The sequence below is a fragment of the Rhinolophus sinicus genome, linkage group LG02 (assembly GCF_036562045.2).
Source record: "Rhinolophus sinicus isolate RSC01 linkage group LG02, ASM3656204v1, whole genome shotgun sequence".
NCBI classification, from domain to species: domain Eukaryota; kingdom Metazoa; phylum Chordata; class Mammalia; order Chiroptera; family Rhinolophidae; genus Rhinolophus; species Rhinolophus sinicus.
In genome coordinates this window covers 12,383-28,894 of record NC_133752.1, presented here as the reverse complement: position 1 = coordinate 28,894, position 16,512 = coordinate 12,383, and the positions used below count along the sequence as shown (strand labels likewise).

At 52.7% G+C, this 16,512-nt stretch overlaps 1 protein-coding gene across 3 annotated transcripts in view; it reads right to left on the bottom strand.

Annotated features, from left to right (window-relative positions):
• The window catches only part of PIGG (phosphatidylinositol glycan anchor biosynthesis class G (EMM blood group)), a 32,870-nt gene extending 16,657 nt beyond the window's left edge, over positions 1-16,213 (bottom strand). Inside the window, exons 1-6 of one of the 3 annotated variants that reach the window (XM_019719345.2) lie at positions 15,911-16,213; positions 14,884-15,089; positions 9,249-9,458; positions 7,823-8,011; positions 6,463-6,604; positions 2,182-2,394 (exon numbers count right to left, since the gene is read on the bottom strand). In XM_019719345.2, coding sequence (XP_019574904.2) covers positions 2,182-2,394; positions 6,463-6,604; positions 7,823-8,011; positions 9,249-9,458; positions 14,884-15,089; positions 15,911-16,064 — 1,114 coding nt within the window. In that variant the 5' untranslated portion in view covers positions 16,065-16,213. Of the gene's footprint in view, positions 1-2,181; positions 2,395-6,462; positions 6,605-7,822; positions 8,058-9,248; positions 9,459-12,605; positions 12,701-14,883; positions 15,090-15,910 lie in introns of those variants that run through there. The other 2 variants (XM_074319808.1, XM_019719346.2) reach the window with 2 other exon arrangements.
• Positions 16,214-16,512: the final 299 nt, after the last annotated feature.

Below are 16,512 nucleotides of genomic sequence, written 5' to 3'. Positions count from 1 at the left end.
TGCATGTGATCAAACTGTATAAAATACTATGGAGGAAAATGAGAGGGAATAATGAGAGACTTCTGGTAATGGCGAGGGAACTGCCTTAAGACTGGGGTGAAGGTGGGGGACAAGGAAGGTCTGACATTTAGGCTGAAATGTAAAGCGTGCCCAGAAATTCACCAGGTGAACACGGACTAAGAACATGCAGTCAGTGTGAACAGCACGTGCAAGGGTCCTGAGGTGAGAAAAGACTTTCCCACCTGAACCAAAGCAAGTCAGATGAGCGATGGCTGAGTTGCATCACACTGGGCTGGACTCACAGATGGCCTTGAAATCTATTTCAGCATCAGACACATACCCAGTTTTGTTTCAGGAAACATGGTTACAATGGTGTAGACAAAGGGTGTCCCAGGGGTCCAAGGCCCATGAGTGCTTTCTCATTCCAGGGACCGGCCTGTGTTCACATCACAGGTTCGTTTCCAGCCACATCCACTGCAGTGCTCAGTTCTCCCTACCCTGCTACTCGGGAAACAAGCAAACCACCCCCACTGTTTTTGTTTTCGGCATTTTTACAGGTTGTTAATGTAGGAAAAAGAACACACAGTAACAGTAAAGACAAATTTAGAAAAGCTCCCAAGCTCCTAAACTGTTTTTGAAAAAACAAAAGTAAAGTAAGAGTTCTGTCTGGTCTGGTGTGTGCACTGTGGCCAGCCCCGCCCTGGACAGAGTTGCTCACGGCCGTCCCCTGATAAGAGCTGGTGCTGCCCCTCAGGACGGGGACGTCCTATTCCCAACCTGCCCTGCTGAAGCGTTTGTCCTCCACAAGCGAGCGACTCAGCGCGCTCACGGGCATTCAGTCTACGGGCATCCCCACTGTTCCAACAGGAAACCTGCCAACACCCCACGAAGCACTCGTCCCGACTGGGAGTCCCCCCGTTTGGGTCGCTGGACATGTCCAGTTCCAGTGTCAGACCCGTCACCCTTTCAGTACCTGGGGAGGTGGTGTCTCCTGTTGTGAACCATTCCTACCAGCATGTAAACACCCCTGGTTTCTCCCAGATGAAAAAGAAAATGAAGATATCCCCCCACAGAGAGGCCCATTCCCCACCCCTGTCACGTGCTGTGCCCAGTCCCTCAGCCATGCTCGCTGTGGCCAGGCCCTCCCAGCACCGCACGTGAAGGCCCCTGACAAGGTCGCTGGCGACCTAGGTGCCCAGTGGACAGGTAGACAGTCCGGCCTCTGCTGCTCAGCTTGTGACCAGAGAGCATCCAACACAGCTTCAAGTTGTTTCCTCGGCTCCCTCGACACCAGAGCCTACACCTCACCCCAGAGCCCACACCTCACCGGAGCCCACCTTATAAATCTGCTCCTCAATCGCTTTTCCTGCCTCGGGAATGGCCCCTCCCCCTCCTCACTGATCAGCTGGGAACCCCAAGTCATTCTGAGTCACCCCACGCCCTCGTGCCTCATGTCCAGGGCTTGTACCACCTTCAAAATGTGTCTAGAACGCAGCCATTTGTCCCGGACTCCACTGCCACTGCCTGCCTCCTCCCCCAAGTCCCGCAACAGACCAGCCCCTAACTCTCCTGCAGCACAAGGCAGGACCTGAGCGCCAGGGGCCACGCCTGAGACCCTGCCCGCACTCCTCATGCAGCTCGGAATGCGAGCGGAGCCCCGATTTCAGGCCAAGGTCCCAACTGCCGGCCCTCTGACCGCATGTCCTTCTGCTTTCCTTGCCGTCCTCTGTGCTCCAGCTGCTCTGGCCCTTGGTCCTTCCTCGGATGTGCAGGCAACGTCCCCAGCAGAGGAGCCAGCACTGCCACAGCACTCCGTCCCAGGCTGCAGGCCAGGCCTGCCCTGGGCCCTGGGCCACCGCGCTCCCCAGCCTCTCCAGTTCCCCTCTGCAAAGTAAGCTCCCCAAGGGCAGAGCCTGGTACTGCTATGTCTCCAGTGCTTTAGTAGCGTCTGGCCAAACAGGAAGTTAGTGAAAAAATTCCACTTCTATTGAATGAATAAAGTTTTAAAAGAGCTTGATTTAGCTAATTGCTAACGGTGGGAATCAGAGTTTTAAGGAAACAGGGACGTAACTGTGCACAGACGCACAGACTGTCAGTGTACACACGTGGAAACAGCAGGGAAGCCTCAGGTGCTGTGAAAACGCACATCCTGACGATGCCAGCAACCGCAGAAGGGCTCACCTTTCTCATAGGAGGGCACGTTCTCTTGCAACAATTTGCTAAGCTGCACTGTGTTCAAGTGTAAAAACCTCAGTTGCTCTCTCAGCGCCATTCCTTGCACAACTGGGAACAAGAGGCGGCCCACACTGTGCTTGGGGACGGGCAGACCAAGCCCTACGGCGAGTGTCGGGGCCAAGTCCGTCTGCTGAACGTGCGCTGGACGTCTGACATCACCTAGGGAAAGAAACAGTTTAAGTGACAGGCTCTGGGACGTGCACGACGGCAGTCATTCTCGAATTTGACCTGCAACTAATGTGACTCTAAGTGCCTGTGTCTGCAAAGCATGGCACGTGGATTCTACAGAAATTGCCTCACTGCTTTCACGTCAGTGAATAGACCGGAACCCATTCAATGTGGAGTGCGGCGCCCGCAAGAGCAGCACACACTGCATGGTGCCTGGCACACGACACTGTCACGAGGGAGCTTCGAGCGCAGGGGGCACAGAGGCAGCAGTTGGAGCCCTGAACAAGGGTGTGGCAGTCTCCCCAAGGGCCCTGCCCCTCCACACTCAGACGGACTCGGCGAGTGGGCGACGGACGCCGACTCCAGCTGACCTCAGGTCCCTAAACACTCTGACCAGCAAGACCTCCGCCTGCTGTTGGCCTGAGCAACTGGGGCACTTCAAGCCCAGCAGTGGTTAGCCGTCCCACTAACTGGCATGGACAATGGGTGTCATGTCAGGACTCGGGTTCAGGCCCCTGCTCTGCCACCATCTGGGGGACGCCTCAGACGTGAAACTCAACTTGGTCCGTTTTCTTATCTGTAAAGAGAGCACCCAGCCCCCACCCCCACAAGCCACAGTGCTGGGGCTGGATGTCACTGAACTGGTGTGGCCAAGTCACTGAACAAATCAGCCAGCAAACAAGAATGACAGGCCCTGGAGTGGGGGGCGGGGTATCAGCATCCAGAGCTGCTGCAGTATACAAAGGGGACCCAAAATATGTATACACATTTTAAGGAAGGAAAAACACTGTATTAAAACTGTAATGCAATGAATGACAGTAGCATTCATTTGATTAACGCCATCTTTTGAGCGAACGTCACACTATACGTTGCTATGTAATTCAATTCAACTTCTAAAAGTAACACATAGATAATCTCTCTCAAAATGTGTACTTTTTTTTGGCTCCCCCAGTGTCATTTAAAATGTTCACTTTTTATCAATAACTATGAGCAATTATGTGAAGAAACAGGAAAGTATAACTCAAATGGAAACAATAACAAGCCACAGAACCTTTCTGTGAAGGTGCAGCTGTCAGAACTGATAGACCAAGTATCCTAAGCAACCATCAGAAATACGGTCAAAGACCAGGAGGAAACCATGCGTAAAGCAGTAAAGGAACATGTGATGACAGTGCCTCATCAAAGAGATTATCAATAGTGTCAGGCATTATAAAAAAGAACCCAGTGGAAACTCTGAAAATGAAAACGTGAACTGAAATGAAAAATTCAGCATAGTAGCTCGACAGCAGATTTTGAACTGGCAGGAGAGTTAGCGCATTTAAAGACGGGCTGATATAACTTATGCCATCTGAACAACAGCTAGATGATTTCTCCAATTTGATGAGAAACCGTACTGATCCACACATCCAAGCTGGATACACATAAGACACACAGACATACACACTGAAAAATGCTGAAAACTGAAGACAGAGACGGGAACCCCATTAGATTAACAGTTGATTCCTCACCAGAAACCACGGAGGCCAGAGGCAGCAGAACAGCATATTCAACGTGCTGAAAGGAAAACGGACACTCACCCAAGAACCTTAAATCCAGCAAAACTATCTTTCAAAAGCAAAGGCAGAATACAGACACCCAGGGAAAGAAAGACAATTTGCTGCTAGCAAACCTGCCTTACAAGAAATACTAAAGCAAATTCCTCAGGTTGCGAGCCAGTGACTCCAGATGGTAATGGACCCAATAAAAAAGGCAAAGGTGATTATACAATTAGGAAAGACTGACACTGAAAGCCATCCTGGTGGACTCCTGAACAACGCAGGGCTTGGGGTGTTGAGCTGCTGTGCCATCAGAGTGTAACTGAGTGTAAGTACAGTAGGGCCTCCGTGCGCGTGAATTCCCAACCGTGCATCAAAAATGCAGTTGGCCCTGGAACAACATGGGTCTGAACTGCGAGGGTCCCCTGAAACTGACTGTTCAAACACTCTTGACCCGCACAAACCCTCGCTGTTCAAGGGACAACTGTAAAGGAAACTACATCCACGTAGTTAGTGTCCGCCTGTTACCACGTGGAAATGTAATAGATTTGATGTTAACAGCACAGCAGGTAGGGGGGCAAACTGCACTGGAGGGAAAACGATACCATATGAAAGTCCACGTCCCCACAAGCACACGTCCACAAATGTTCACAGCAGCACCATTTGTGCAGTCAAAAGGTGGAGACACATGTCCATCCACTGACAACTGGAGGGATGAACGTGGCACGTCCATACAATGAAACGTCACTTGGCAACAGAAAGAGAGAAGAGCTGCTACGTCTGCCCTGTGGGTGAGCCTTGAAGTGAGTCACACAAGGGCTCCTTTCATACAAAATACCCCAAAGAGGCAGACCTAACAAAGGCAGAGAGGCCGGGTGGTGGTGGGGGTGATGAAATGTCCTAAAATGGATACTGGCGATGGCTGCCCATAGTCGTGGCTCATAAAAGAAGCAGAATGAGGTCACAGAATATTCTTAAAACGAGCAAATGAAGAAACCCAGAGCCCACCGCTGGCACCGAGGTCAGTGTACAAGCACAGCCCCCCGGGCCCTTCCTGGCACCGGGCGAGCAGTCAGGCCCATGCATGGGGAGGAGCCAGTCCCTTACGCACCCTCGAGATGGGACGTCAGCCCCCAGGCTGGACAATATCCTGACAGTGAAAATGGACAGCTCAGCTGTGTCCTCTCCTGCCCAGAGTACAAGCTCCTGGGGTGACGGCTGTGCTGGTGCCCAGCGTGCCTCTGCTGGACCAGCGAGTGGACAGAAGGAATGGCCGCTCCTGACGTGGGCTCTCACTCAGCTCGGGGAGTGGCACGGACCCTGCTGTGGGATGCAGTGTGGGCCAACGGGGTGTAGAGATGGGTGCTCTGGAGGGTGTTATGCCCACTCCCGACAGGCAGGCTCCAGTGGGGCCCTAGGAGTGGCTCAAGTTACAGGAGAACAACTTAGTCTTCGAAGGTCAGGCATACGTTCAGAGGAGCAAGTGCTGGGAAGGGCACAGGCCAGGAGGCAGTGAGGAGCGGGGACCGTGGCTCCAGAGGAAGCGCGAGCGAGGCAAGAAGCCTCACGGGGTGTTTCACTGCGTCCCACCTCCAGCCACTGCAAGGTTTTCCGTGTGGGAGGCAGGGAATGGTCTGACATGTGGGAGCCAGGGAGAAGGAAGACCAAGGACTCGAAGGCCACGTGGAAGGCCGTGAGCTGGCAGACAGGGAGGGCAGCTGGACGCACCCTGCCCAATGGACAGGCAGCTTAGTAGGCAGTCCGGAGCCTGCAGAAGAGGAAACAGCTGGAGGGATCAATGTGAGAGAGGGGAGCTTGTTCACGGCACTGAGAAGCACGGACACGACCCAGATCACCTCGGGAGTGAGTGTAGAAGGAGACAAAGGAAATCAGAGAAAAGGCCGGGCTAGGAGGCTAAGCCAGCAGGGAGGACCAGAGGTCAAAGCTGGAGGCAGGAAGAAACCAGACAAAAGGCAGGTCTCAGAACAAGGGCCAGCAATGCCGGTGACACCAAGGGTCACGGAAGAAAGCAACAGAATCCAACAAGGAAACAGCCAGCAAGTGGCCAGAGAGCATGTGGTCAAGTCTGTAAAGCGAGGCAGCCAAGGTCAGGCTCAAGTGCAGGACCAGTGAGCCCCGCTCTGCTGGTCCTCGACTCGTTGTGACACCGCGATGTAATGTGTGATGGATGCTTTTTAGAAAGTTTAAGTATTTATGTTTCTCTCAGTTCATATATGCGGTTCAGATGTTTCTAACCTCCTGGAAATGTTTATTTACAGTTCCAGATATCCAGGCAGTGATAGTCATACAACAGAATTCCCAGAAAGAGTATCTGTATTGTAAGAATCTGGGCAAAACGTGTAAACTCCCAATTCTGAGTGCCCCTGGCCCCATTCATTGTCATTCTCACATTGCTCAGGATATTTGAAACTTAGCTTCTAAAAACGGTTTTTAAAGTGAAAAGCAGGCTGTAGAACACAGAAATGAAGCACGGTCCACATGTTACACGCGACTCAATTCTCACCAGGTTTCCTTTCGAACGCAGAGCTGATTAAGACCAGAGGAGTGTTCACTTCCTCCATGGAAGAGCCCCCGTGACCCCCAGTTTCCGACATGCCATGGTCCCCACAGAGAACCAGCAAACTGGGTAAAAGAGTCTTCTTCTCCTGTAAGACAAAGGGAAAACACTGCAACTGGATTCAGACTGAGAGCACATGACTTTCCTCACAAAAGAACTTCAGCGTTTGGCTTTACTTCATAAATATAGCGTTTGGAAATGAGCTCGTTTTTCTTGTAACCTGTAGTCAGATCAAAGGGTAAAAGTCACATATGAAGCAGCAGGGATCCCCTGGAGGCCACACAGCATAGCAGGCTCGTGCTTGGGGCGCTCAGGGCAGAGGGCTTGGGTTCAGGTCCTGTCCTTGCCACTCCCAAGCTGTGACAGCTAAGGTACATTTCTCAGTCGGCGTCAGTCTCCTGTCTGCCCTGGGGGCTCCAAGCAATGGCCTTACTGCCCCTGAATGTGCCTGGCAGGCTCTGGCCCTCCCTTCCCTGCAGACTCTGCTCACCTGGCACCTGACTATTCCAACCATGCTGCTTCAGTGACAACCTCTCTCAGACGCTGTCCCCTCCTGCCCTACATTTTCCTATGGCACAATCATTTTTAAGAATACATTAGTCCTCATTAGGTTTTCAAGGTGGGAATTCCCACCTGTTCTCAGGAATTTTTTTTGCTTTCCCATTCCCAAATCCCGAGAAAAGTGGGTCGGGAAATTGGGAAAATCGGCTCATTGAACCCAGTAACACCCACAATGGGAAATAAACGTACTACTCACAATGTACATCTTAGACATTTTTCCTATTTATAGCTAGGGTTTCCAGGTGGGAATTCCCACCCAGTCTTGGGGAATTTTTTTCGCTTTTCCATTCCTGAATCCCGAGAAAAGTTGGACAGAAAATCGGGAAAATTGGCTACTTGAACCCAGGTGGTTGGTGGTATTGGCCGTCACTTTGTGGAAACGATTCATCGTGGAGAACAGAAAACAGTTTATATCTCGGGATTTGGGAACGGGAAAGCGAAAAAGATTCCTGAGAACGGGCAGGAATTCCCGCCTGGAAACCCTAGTCCTCATTTGTTTCTTGTCTGCTCTGGCCTCCTGGCCAGAGTGTGAGCTCCACAAACAGCCAGGTAGGAACATGGCTGGATGGACGAGTGGCGGTGGGGACGGTCACAGCCGCTATTCTGCAGGGCTGCTGGGACACTGAGTCGACCCAGGTGAGCATCGCAATGGTGCCTGGAATGCGGACGTGCAGTCTGCAAAGGCTGCCTGACTGGGACGTCCACTGCGGCCACTGAGGTCGTGCCAGCAGCCGCGTCTCCTCACCTGTGCCAGCAGCGCGGCATGGGTCTTCATCAGGACGCTGTCCATCTCACGGAGCTTGCGCCCGACCAGCGGGCTGCCAGGCCCGGAAACGTGGCCGATGTGGTCCAGCCCCAGGTAGTGGAGGATCAGCAGGTCCCAGTCCGCTCGCTGCAACACTGTGTCCAGGTGCCGCGTGACATTGTCATCCACCTTCAAGGGGAAGTCGGGATGAACAGCTCCCTGGAGCTCCCTGGCTCTTCACTCCCCAAGGAAAAGGGACACGGTCATTGTAAGTGACAGGGGTTTATTGTAAGTAACAGGACTTGTGGGAGTTGGAAAAGACCATGAAATAGAAAGCGTCATGAAAAAATCAGCCAAAGCTATCAGTATGAGGTTAAGCACTCACTAGTACCGTTTTTATGTCCCCAGGCTATAGACAGAACATACTATATAGCCACATTAAATGAGCAAGATTTGCTCTGACTAAACAATTCTGTGGGGCCATTTCTGGGCCTTAAGCAAATGACCAAGTGTAGCAGGTGTTACGCTTCGAAGAGGAGGCTCAGGGCAGTCGGCTAAGTCCAACCAGTGGGGTGAAGCCGGGGGCATCTCCGTGTGCCCAATAAGGCTGTTCTGGGAGGGAAAGGACATAGTACCTTCCCAGGCAGGGACTGGCTGTCGAGCAGCCTTCACAGAGCCCTCGGCCTGGTCAGCCCTGACGCCCGAGCTGGCTCACCTCCCTCCCACTGAGAAATCTCCCACAAAGACAGGAGTCTGAGTGAGTGTGTACCAGGCAGGGAAGCCCAGTCTCTGCCGGAGGCCAGCTGCAGAGGGGTGTCAACGCGTGCAGACGGCCGGCACTTCTCTGGGCCCAGCACACAGGTGTGGGAGGCAGCAGGGCCGTCCCTGCCATGCCACGCTCAGACAGGCCCTTGGGTATCCCTCTGCCTCACGGCTCTATGCACACTCTTTTCCTTGTTGGAGATGCGCTCCCAGCACGGGGCGATGGCCCCAAGGCCAGGCTCCAGCCAGCTCACCATCTGCCCTCACGCCTCGCGATGCACAGCGGGACCAACAGTCTTAGGCATCCCGGCAGCCCATGCAGGGTGCGGGCTCTGCCTCTGACAGATGCTGCCACCTGTTCTGTCACTTAGCAGGTCACCACTCCCCAGTCAAAACTCAGCCTCATGTCCCCTTGCTGGGATGCCATCCTGATCATTTGTATCCCGTCAGCTGCTGCTCAGCTGTTCTGGGCTTCGTGCTCACACCTGCACCAGGGTTCACGAAGCTGGGTTCGAACTGATTATGTGAATGGACAATGCCCACAGCGTCCCCAGACTACTCCCAATACACCCGTAACAGCCACACACAGAACCGCGTTGCCTCTCCCTGAGAACGGCGCCAGGCTCTACCTAGTACAACAAACATTCTTACTGTCCAAACTGACCTCTGTATAATCTGACACAAAGAAGGAGGTTGTTCCATCATATTCTACAAAATGCTTTGGGAATAATTTCACCCATGTGTCGTCTCCATAGAAGATGATTCTTTTCCCCGCTGCTTTGGCCTGTGTGAGCACGTTGTCTTCCCGCACAGAAGGGGAGTTGAGGTTCCTGATGACGTCGACAAAGCCAGGGAGGCTCCCTGTCATCAGCGCCTGCGGGAGGAAGCACCCAGGGGTTAGACCACGGAGTCCACAGTGCAGCGTGGGCGGGGTGCTGGAGCCCGTGTTACTGATGAACGAGGGCCACCCCACTACTGGAGGCCAGGCCAGTGTCTGGACAAAGTGGGGAACGCTGCACAGAGTCTGGGCAAATGCAGGAAACGCCACGGTGAGGACCTGGACAGGTTTCAGCCGAGGAGAAGATGGAGGAAGGGGCTGTGGGGCAGCCGCACGATGGTGGTGGTCTGAGGAGCACTTGGGGGGTCACCAGAGAGGAGCAGACGGCCCAGCGTGCTATGTGCGGAGAACACAGACCTGTCCATTCAAGCCAGTGGCAGCTTGTCACCGAAGCTTCAAACCTCCTTTGAGTGACCAGCAACCTCCACCTACTGACCTTCCACCCCGGAGACTCCAGTGTCCACCCCTGAGCAACAGGGCAGCTTCTCACACAGCTGGGGAGGGAAGCGCTCCCTGAGCACAAACTCAGGAATTCCCACAGCAAAGCAGCCCATGGGTGCTGGTGGGACTTCCTATGCAGCACCCTAAGTGCTGGGAGGAGAGGGAGGCTGTGCCAGTTCTCACACCTGTCAGACAGAGGACTGAGTCAACGACCTCCCTCATTCTAGCACAGTCTAATAGGCCATAATGATGGGTCTCGGCCTCCGTGATCGGGGTTTTCCAACAACGTGTCCCCACCACATGCCCAGGCACCCATGTAATGAAAATACACAGGAACCTCGATCGCGCCACAGGTGCAGTAATTTTAGCAAAACTGCTTTAACAGCAAATAAATGCCAATGTGAATTAATTTCTGGATGTGAGTGAGGAGCTCCACAAATCCTCTCCCCCAAAAGCAATGATAAAACTGCTTAAAACTGTCCAAAACAACCATTTCAGGACTTTAAGAACTCACCAAGGACAGACAGCAAGTGAATTCTCACTCAGAACAAACCAGTGAGTCTCGGTGGTCACTGGGCACGCCTGTACTGTGTCACCACAGGCTGCTGCGCTCCCCACCACAGCTCGGGACGCTGCAGCCGCGGGACCAGCAGTCCCTGTATTCTGAAAGCAGGAAGGCCAGGGGTTTGGATGGCGGCCGTGCTGAGACCAGCCCCAAGTGCAAGGGGCTCTGGGAGTGAGACAGCTGCCGTGGACCTGCCCAAGCTTCCACACACTCCTGGAACCCAGAGGCTGCGTGCTCACATGGGGCTGATGTACTCTCAGGAGAGACACAGAGGGCCTCGTCATCTCTCCCTTCCAGCTGAGCAGAAGGCCCTGCTCAAAGGAACGCGGAGGCAGGGCCGACTCGTCAGCCCTGAGCCCTGGGCACTGAGCATGCGGCGCAGCACACACGGCCCTGAGACAGGGGGTCGCCTCAACATGTGTGTCGAAGCTTAGCCTCCTTCAGTCACTGGCCAGGGGGGTGACCCTCAGGAAGAACAGCCTGAAAATATAATAACAAGACTTAAAAAGACAGCTAGCAGAGACACCAGCTACTGCACGCTCAGGGGACACAGACGGTCCAGGACTAGTGCACTCACCACACAAACACAACAGTGGCAACGGTCACCACTCCTGGGTGGGGCTCGGAATCGCGAGTGGCGGTGGGGGCAGCACGGCTAGGAGATACACATCTGTCCTGCCTCCTCGAACTACACACGTGAAAGTGCGCTGTGCTGGACAAGCTCCACCTCCACGTAGTCTCTCTAAAAGGGGAGCCTCTTACCCCAAATTCTGCTCCTCAAAGGTGACCGGGTACTTTTGGTGAGTGCCCTTTCGTACTTTTTTCTGCATGTGTACAACCACAAACATACAGAGATGTATTTTTTACCAAAATAGCAACAAACTCCGTAAACAATTCTACAACTAGCTTATGTTTTCCAATGAAGACTAGATCATGGACCTCTTGCCCTGGAAAGTAAACAGCTCCTTCATCATTTTAAAACAGCTATAAAGTACTGTGTTTCGATGTTCAGTATATTTAAGGAAGGCTGTTTTCATGGATATTTCCCTTTAAAAGCCTCCAGTAGAAGTGCTGTGTGAGCTGAGACCTGAAGGTTGAAGTTGTCTACGTGAGATGAGGGGGGCCTTACAGGGGGAGACACACAACTGCAAAGGCTCCAAGGCACAGGGGAGATAGCACACTTGGGGAAGAAGCTGTGAAGTGAACGAAAGACTTAGAAGGAGGGAAAGGAGCCCAGGCGATGTTGGGGAGGTCAATGGGCGGGAGTCCCCAGCATTGAGGCCTGGGGCTGCAGGCAGACTGAGGGCCCTGGCGGGTGTGCAGGAGCATGAGCTGATCTGTGCTCGGACAGGGTCTGGAGCCCACGGCAGATGGGACTAGGGTGGTGGCAGTGGGGGTGTTGGCTTGGGGCAGTTAGTCACACCCACAGGATTCAGACACCTGTCCACCCCATTTCTTGTGAAGAAGAGGTTATCATCAACCTTTACATGTTTATAACCTGAAGGACAAGCTGCTTTGCTATGATTTCTAGTCAAGAATCTTTTCATATCGTTCATGGCCATTTCAATGTCTCCTTGTGTGGATTTCTTTACATCCTTAGTCCAGCCGCCACTGGGCTGTTTTCTTTGATTGGATACTCTACATTTCTGGGTTTAACATCTTGTTTTTATGTCAACTGTAAGTAATTTGTCCAGTTTATCGTTGGTCAGCTGACTGTTTATACTTGCGTGTCACATGACGGTTTTCTGTTTTCATATAGCCGAATCTGTCCATCCATTCGTCTGGGGCTTTTACAAGGCACACCTCTCCTTCTCACACTAGCCTGGGTCCCTACTGACATTTCCAAGGAGGACAGGGAGCACGCAGGCAGCGGCTGTGAGTACTAAGAAATCTGAGCGTGAGCTCAGCTGCCATCTCCTTGGAGAATCCCTGGGGCCGCTATGACATTAGGGATAGTAATTCTATGTCTTCCGAGGCTACGGAGGGCTCTGCAGAGGCTACTGGAGAGGATCTGACTTGAACCCCTGATCTGCAGTACTGCCGTGTAGCACGGTGTGACCAAGAGACTTTGGAACCAGACAAACACAGCCCTATGCTTGTTTCTGATTCCAGTGGTGTGTTTTTCCACTTTAAGCCTGTTTCCTCATATGAAAAATGCAGAGAACAGCAGTGCCTACCTCAGGAGCCCGGCTCACGGGGCTGCTGTGGCAGTACGTGAGATGACACCTCACTCTGCGCTGACAGAGCAGGGTCAGCAGCTGCTCCGTGTTGGGAACCTAAGGTCCCTGAAGAAAGGAAAGGCATTCAAAACTTACGTGATTTTATAGAGAGGCCGCGGCAGGACCCTAATATGTAAAAGTGCTGCTAGGGACATCATTCTCGATTGGCATCTCATGACAAATGTATCAAAACCTCAAGGTCAGCTCAGTCCCTTCCCTAACTAGAGAGGGGGGCGGAGGGCACATTCCTTGGCCAACACCCCCGGGTCCCCCTAACCCCCACTCCAGTACAGACTTCCTCTTCTAACTGCTCCTGATGGGGAATGAGCACAAGAACCTGCAAAACACTGAATATAAAACAAAACACTGGTTTGCAACTTGAAACAAACAGGCTGGAGGCGGGAGTCCCTAAGAAGCGCATGGCTGTGTGCAGGCTTACAGACCTGGCATCTGCACACTCATGTGCACACTTCCTCAGAAGTATGCCCAGATCCTTAGTCACACTTCTCCCACCAGAATGACGAAGGAGCGGGTCACTTGCACACTTCTGATGGAGCAGATCCAGAGGCCGGTGCTCCTGAAGCTCAGGAGCCTGGAAGCCTTTCCTGCAGCAGGGCGACCACTCCCAAGAGGCTGTCTCTGAGCATTCCCCCCCGTCACGCTCGAGCTCACTCTCCTCCAGCATCTCTTCCACTGCATGTATCAGTCTCTGAAACTAGCTGGACTATTTACTTGTACACATGCATGTCTTGTGTCCCCTCGATTAGAGAGCAAGCTCCCTGAGCTCAGGACAGCTGCTGCCCTGTTCTTCACTGAGTCCCTCTTTCCTAGTGCGCTGGGCGTTCCATAGTCGATGCTCAATGAATGTCACTGAATGAAGGACACACTACATCTAAAAGTGGCAGACAGTGGGGATCTCAAGAAAAACAGTCAGTGAAAGGTGTGGCATCAGTTCCAGTTTTATGCACCAAGTAAACATTTACTGAGCACCTACTGAATGCTGCCCCCAAGCTTTAAATCAAGAAGTGGGTCCATCTCGACAAATACAGAGGTTGCCAAAATAATGTATACACATTTTAAGAAAGAAAAAAACTGTATTAAAATTGTAATACAATGAATGACGCTAGCATTCATTTGATTAACGCCATCTTTTGAGCAAATGTCATACTACACATTGCTATGTAATTCAATTCAACTTCGAAAGGTAAAACATAGATAATAGCTCTTAAAATGTGTACATTTTTGTGGCACCCCCAGTTTTGAGACGTCGATGGTCAACCATAGATTAAGGCTCAGCCAGAGACTTTTACATTTTATACCCCGCGATCTTGTAATCCAGTCACACTTTTAAGCCCCTCTGTTCCTCTCTGCCTCCACCCCCATATGCACCCTTCTTGCCTAAACTTGAATGTAATTGCCTCAGACAGGTTTTTCTAATCCCACCCCCATGTTATTTGAGCCTTGCACCCAGCACTGAGCATTACATCCTGTTCTTTTTCATCAGGTGCTAATCACACTTTATAAATGCACATTTATTTGCATGCTTATTTGTTCAATGGCTATTTCTCTCATTAGGACTAAAAGCTCCATGAAGGCAGAAATCTTTCCCTCCAACTGTATACCCAACACCATTTTAACACATAGTAGTTATTTTATAACTAGTTCTTGAGCCGATCAGTAAATACTCTTTTATTCACCCATAGTTCTTGGGTAAAGCACTGCGCACTTCTAAGCCCCGCCCATCAGGCTGAACACCTGAAGGTGGTTGACACAGTGGAAACAGCGATAACTGCTGAGACCAGGTCACGTGTATGCTACAGTGTTGCACGAGTCTGAGTTTCCTTTCTCATCTATAAAGCCAAGACACTGAACTAGATAACCCTGAAGGCTCCTTCCAGGATCGTAACTGACCCACCAACAATTAAAATACCAGGTTAGCAAGGAGGATGGCATTTCTGAGACTGGGCTGGCCTGCACCATCAGGCTCTAATCATTTCTGCTTCCCGTGGAGCATGAGCTTCGGCTACGTGAAAAGGGGCACAAGTCATGGTTCCAGTTCCATCTAACCTGTGAGGCTCCTTCAGCACCCTGTTGCCCCACTGCCCCAGGGAAGTCAACAGCACCAAACTAATTTCCACTTGGTTAATACTGGGACTCAAGAAGACTCCAGGGAGTCCCTCTAAACCTCTGAGACAGCCAAACCATGATTTATAAAACATTACGTCACACTCTTTACCTTGATTCGAGGCATAGTGACTGTAGGTGGCTTTGCTTCCGCCACAAAACTGTGAGATGCTCCTTTTTCCACGAGATAAGTTGTGTAGGGCATAAATTTCACACCTTTTGGCCCAAACACAAAATCATCTCTCAAGGCATCTATCAGCATAATAACAACTTTACTGAAGAGAGGTGGTGGGAGCTTGGTCCAGTTGGAACTGGCTCCTAAAAGTGTTTGAAGGAAAAAAGGAAATTGAACTTTAAACTTTATTTAGCATTCGAACAGCTTATGATCTAGTTTTCGCTTACTTCTCCAGCACATACCCTGTCCTATCTCTATCTATCGACATATAGAAAAGGGTGGGCCCTTGGTACGCAGTGCTGGGTTGGGGGGCACTGGGTAAGCTCAGGGACCCCCAGTAGTAATTGCTCTTAGCATGGTGAGTACTGGAACGGGGGAGAGCTTTCGTGAGGGTCTTGGAATGGTAGGTGTGTTTGCACGGTCGGTGGCTGACACTGTGTGGCCCTGGTCCAAAATGGGAGTACCTTTACTAGGTACGTATTGCTGGGTAGCGAGAGTGGGAAGGGGTCTAGCAGGGCGGTCCTAAGTGGTTAAAAAGGCTCTTGGAGGAATGTCATAGGAAAAAAAGCCAGGGGTCGGCAGTACTCTGTACCTGTTGTGACTTAGTGAGCAAAAAGGATGCTGGGCACAGGGGGTGACTCAAAGCTGCTCAGGGAAGGGGTGGGGGTGTCACTGGATGGGTTAGCTGCAGAGAGGCGGGCGCCCGGTGTGGAGGGCTCCCTCTTCCGTGACCAGAGGCGGGTCAAAGCAGGGCTGACAGTGGTGGTTGCCGCACAGTTGTAGGGCACAGAACAAACAAGGCGGGAGCGGTAAGAAGCGGCGGGGGTGTCATGAGGGTGGGGACCGGAATGGAAAAGGAGGCGGCCCGGGAGCTCCGGGAAGAAGTCCGAGAGGAGGGTCTCAGAAAGAGGCTCGTCGGGCACAACTGGCCCGGGGATCGGAGACGCCGGGAAGGGGTCCGTACCAGCCGCGGGTTCCGGCGCTGGGGGCTCTGCGTGGTGCTCGGTCCCGGAAGAGGAGCGCACGGGAGCCGGGAAGAATCCCCGAAGGAAGAGCGCGGCCCCGAGCACCTCGATCGCTATGCAGCAGGCGGCGAACGGCCCAGAGCCCATCCGCATGGTGCCCGCGCACCGGGCGGGGATCCCGGCTCCCGGACCGGCGGACACTCGCCCAGGGCAGCGGCTTCCTGCTCCAGGGAACAGCCTCTGAGCACCCGCCCACCCGCGGACCTGACGGGAGCGGGCTCCCAGGGTCGCACGTCGGCCGGCGCACCGGAAATACGCACAAAGGGGCGGGCGCTTCCCGGGGCACAGGGCCCCGAGCTCCGAGCCTCTTTACCCATATTTCCGGCGCGCCGGCGCGCGATCCAGCCGCAGCCCCGCCCACAGAGAATCCCCGCCCACAGAGTCCCCGCCCACTGCACCCACGCCCCGCCCCTCCCACCTGTGAGGCCCGCCCACCCCACGTCAAAGTTCGAACTGTTGCTGCCTGTGTTTCCCAGGTACGGAATACAAAGCCCTTCGTTAGGGTTAGGGTGAGGGTCATATGAGGAAAAGGCGCTGTTGA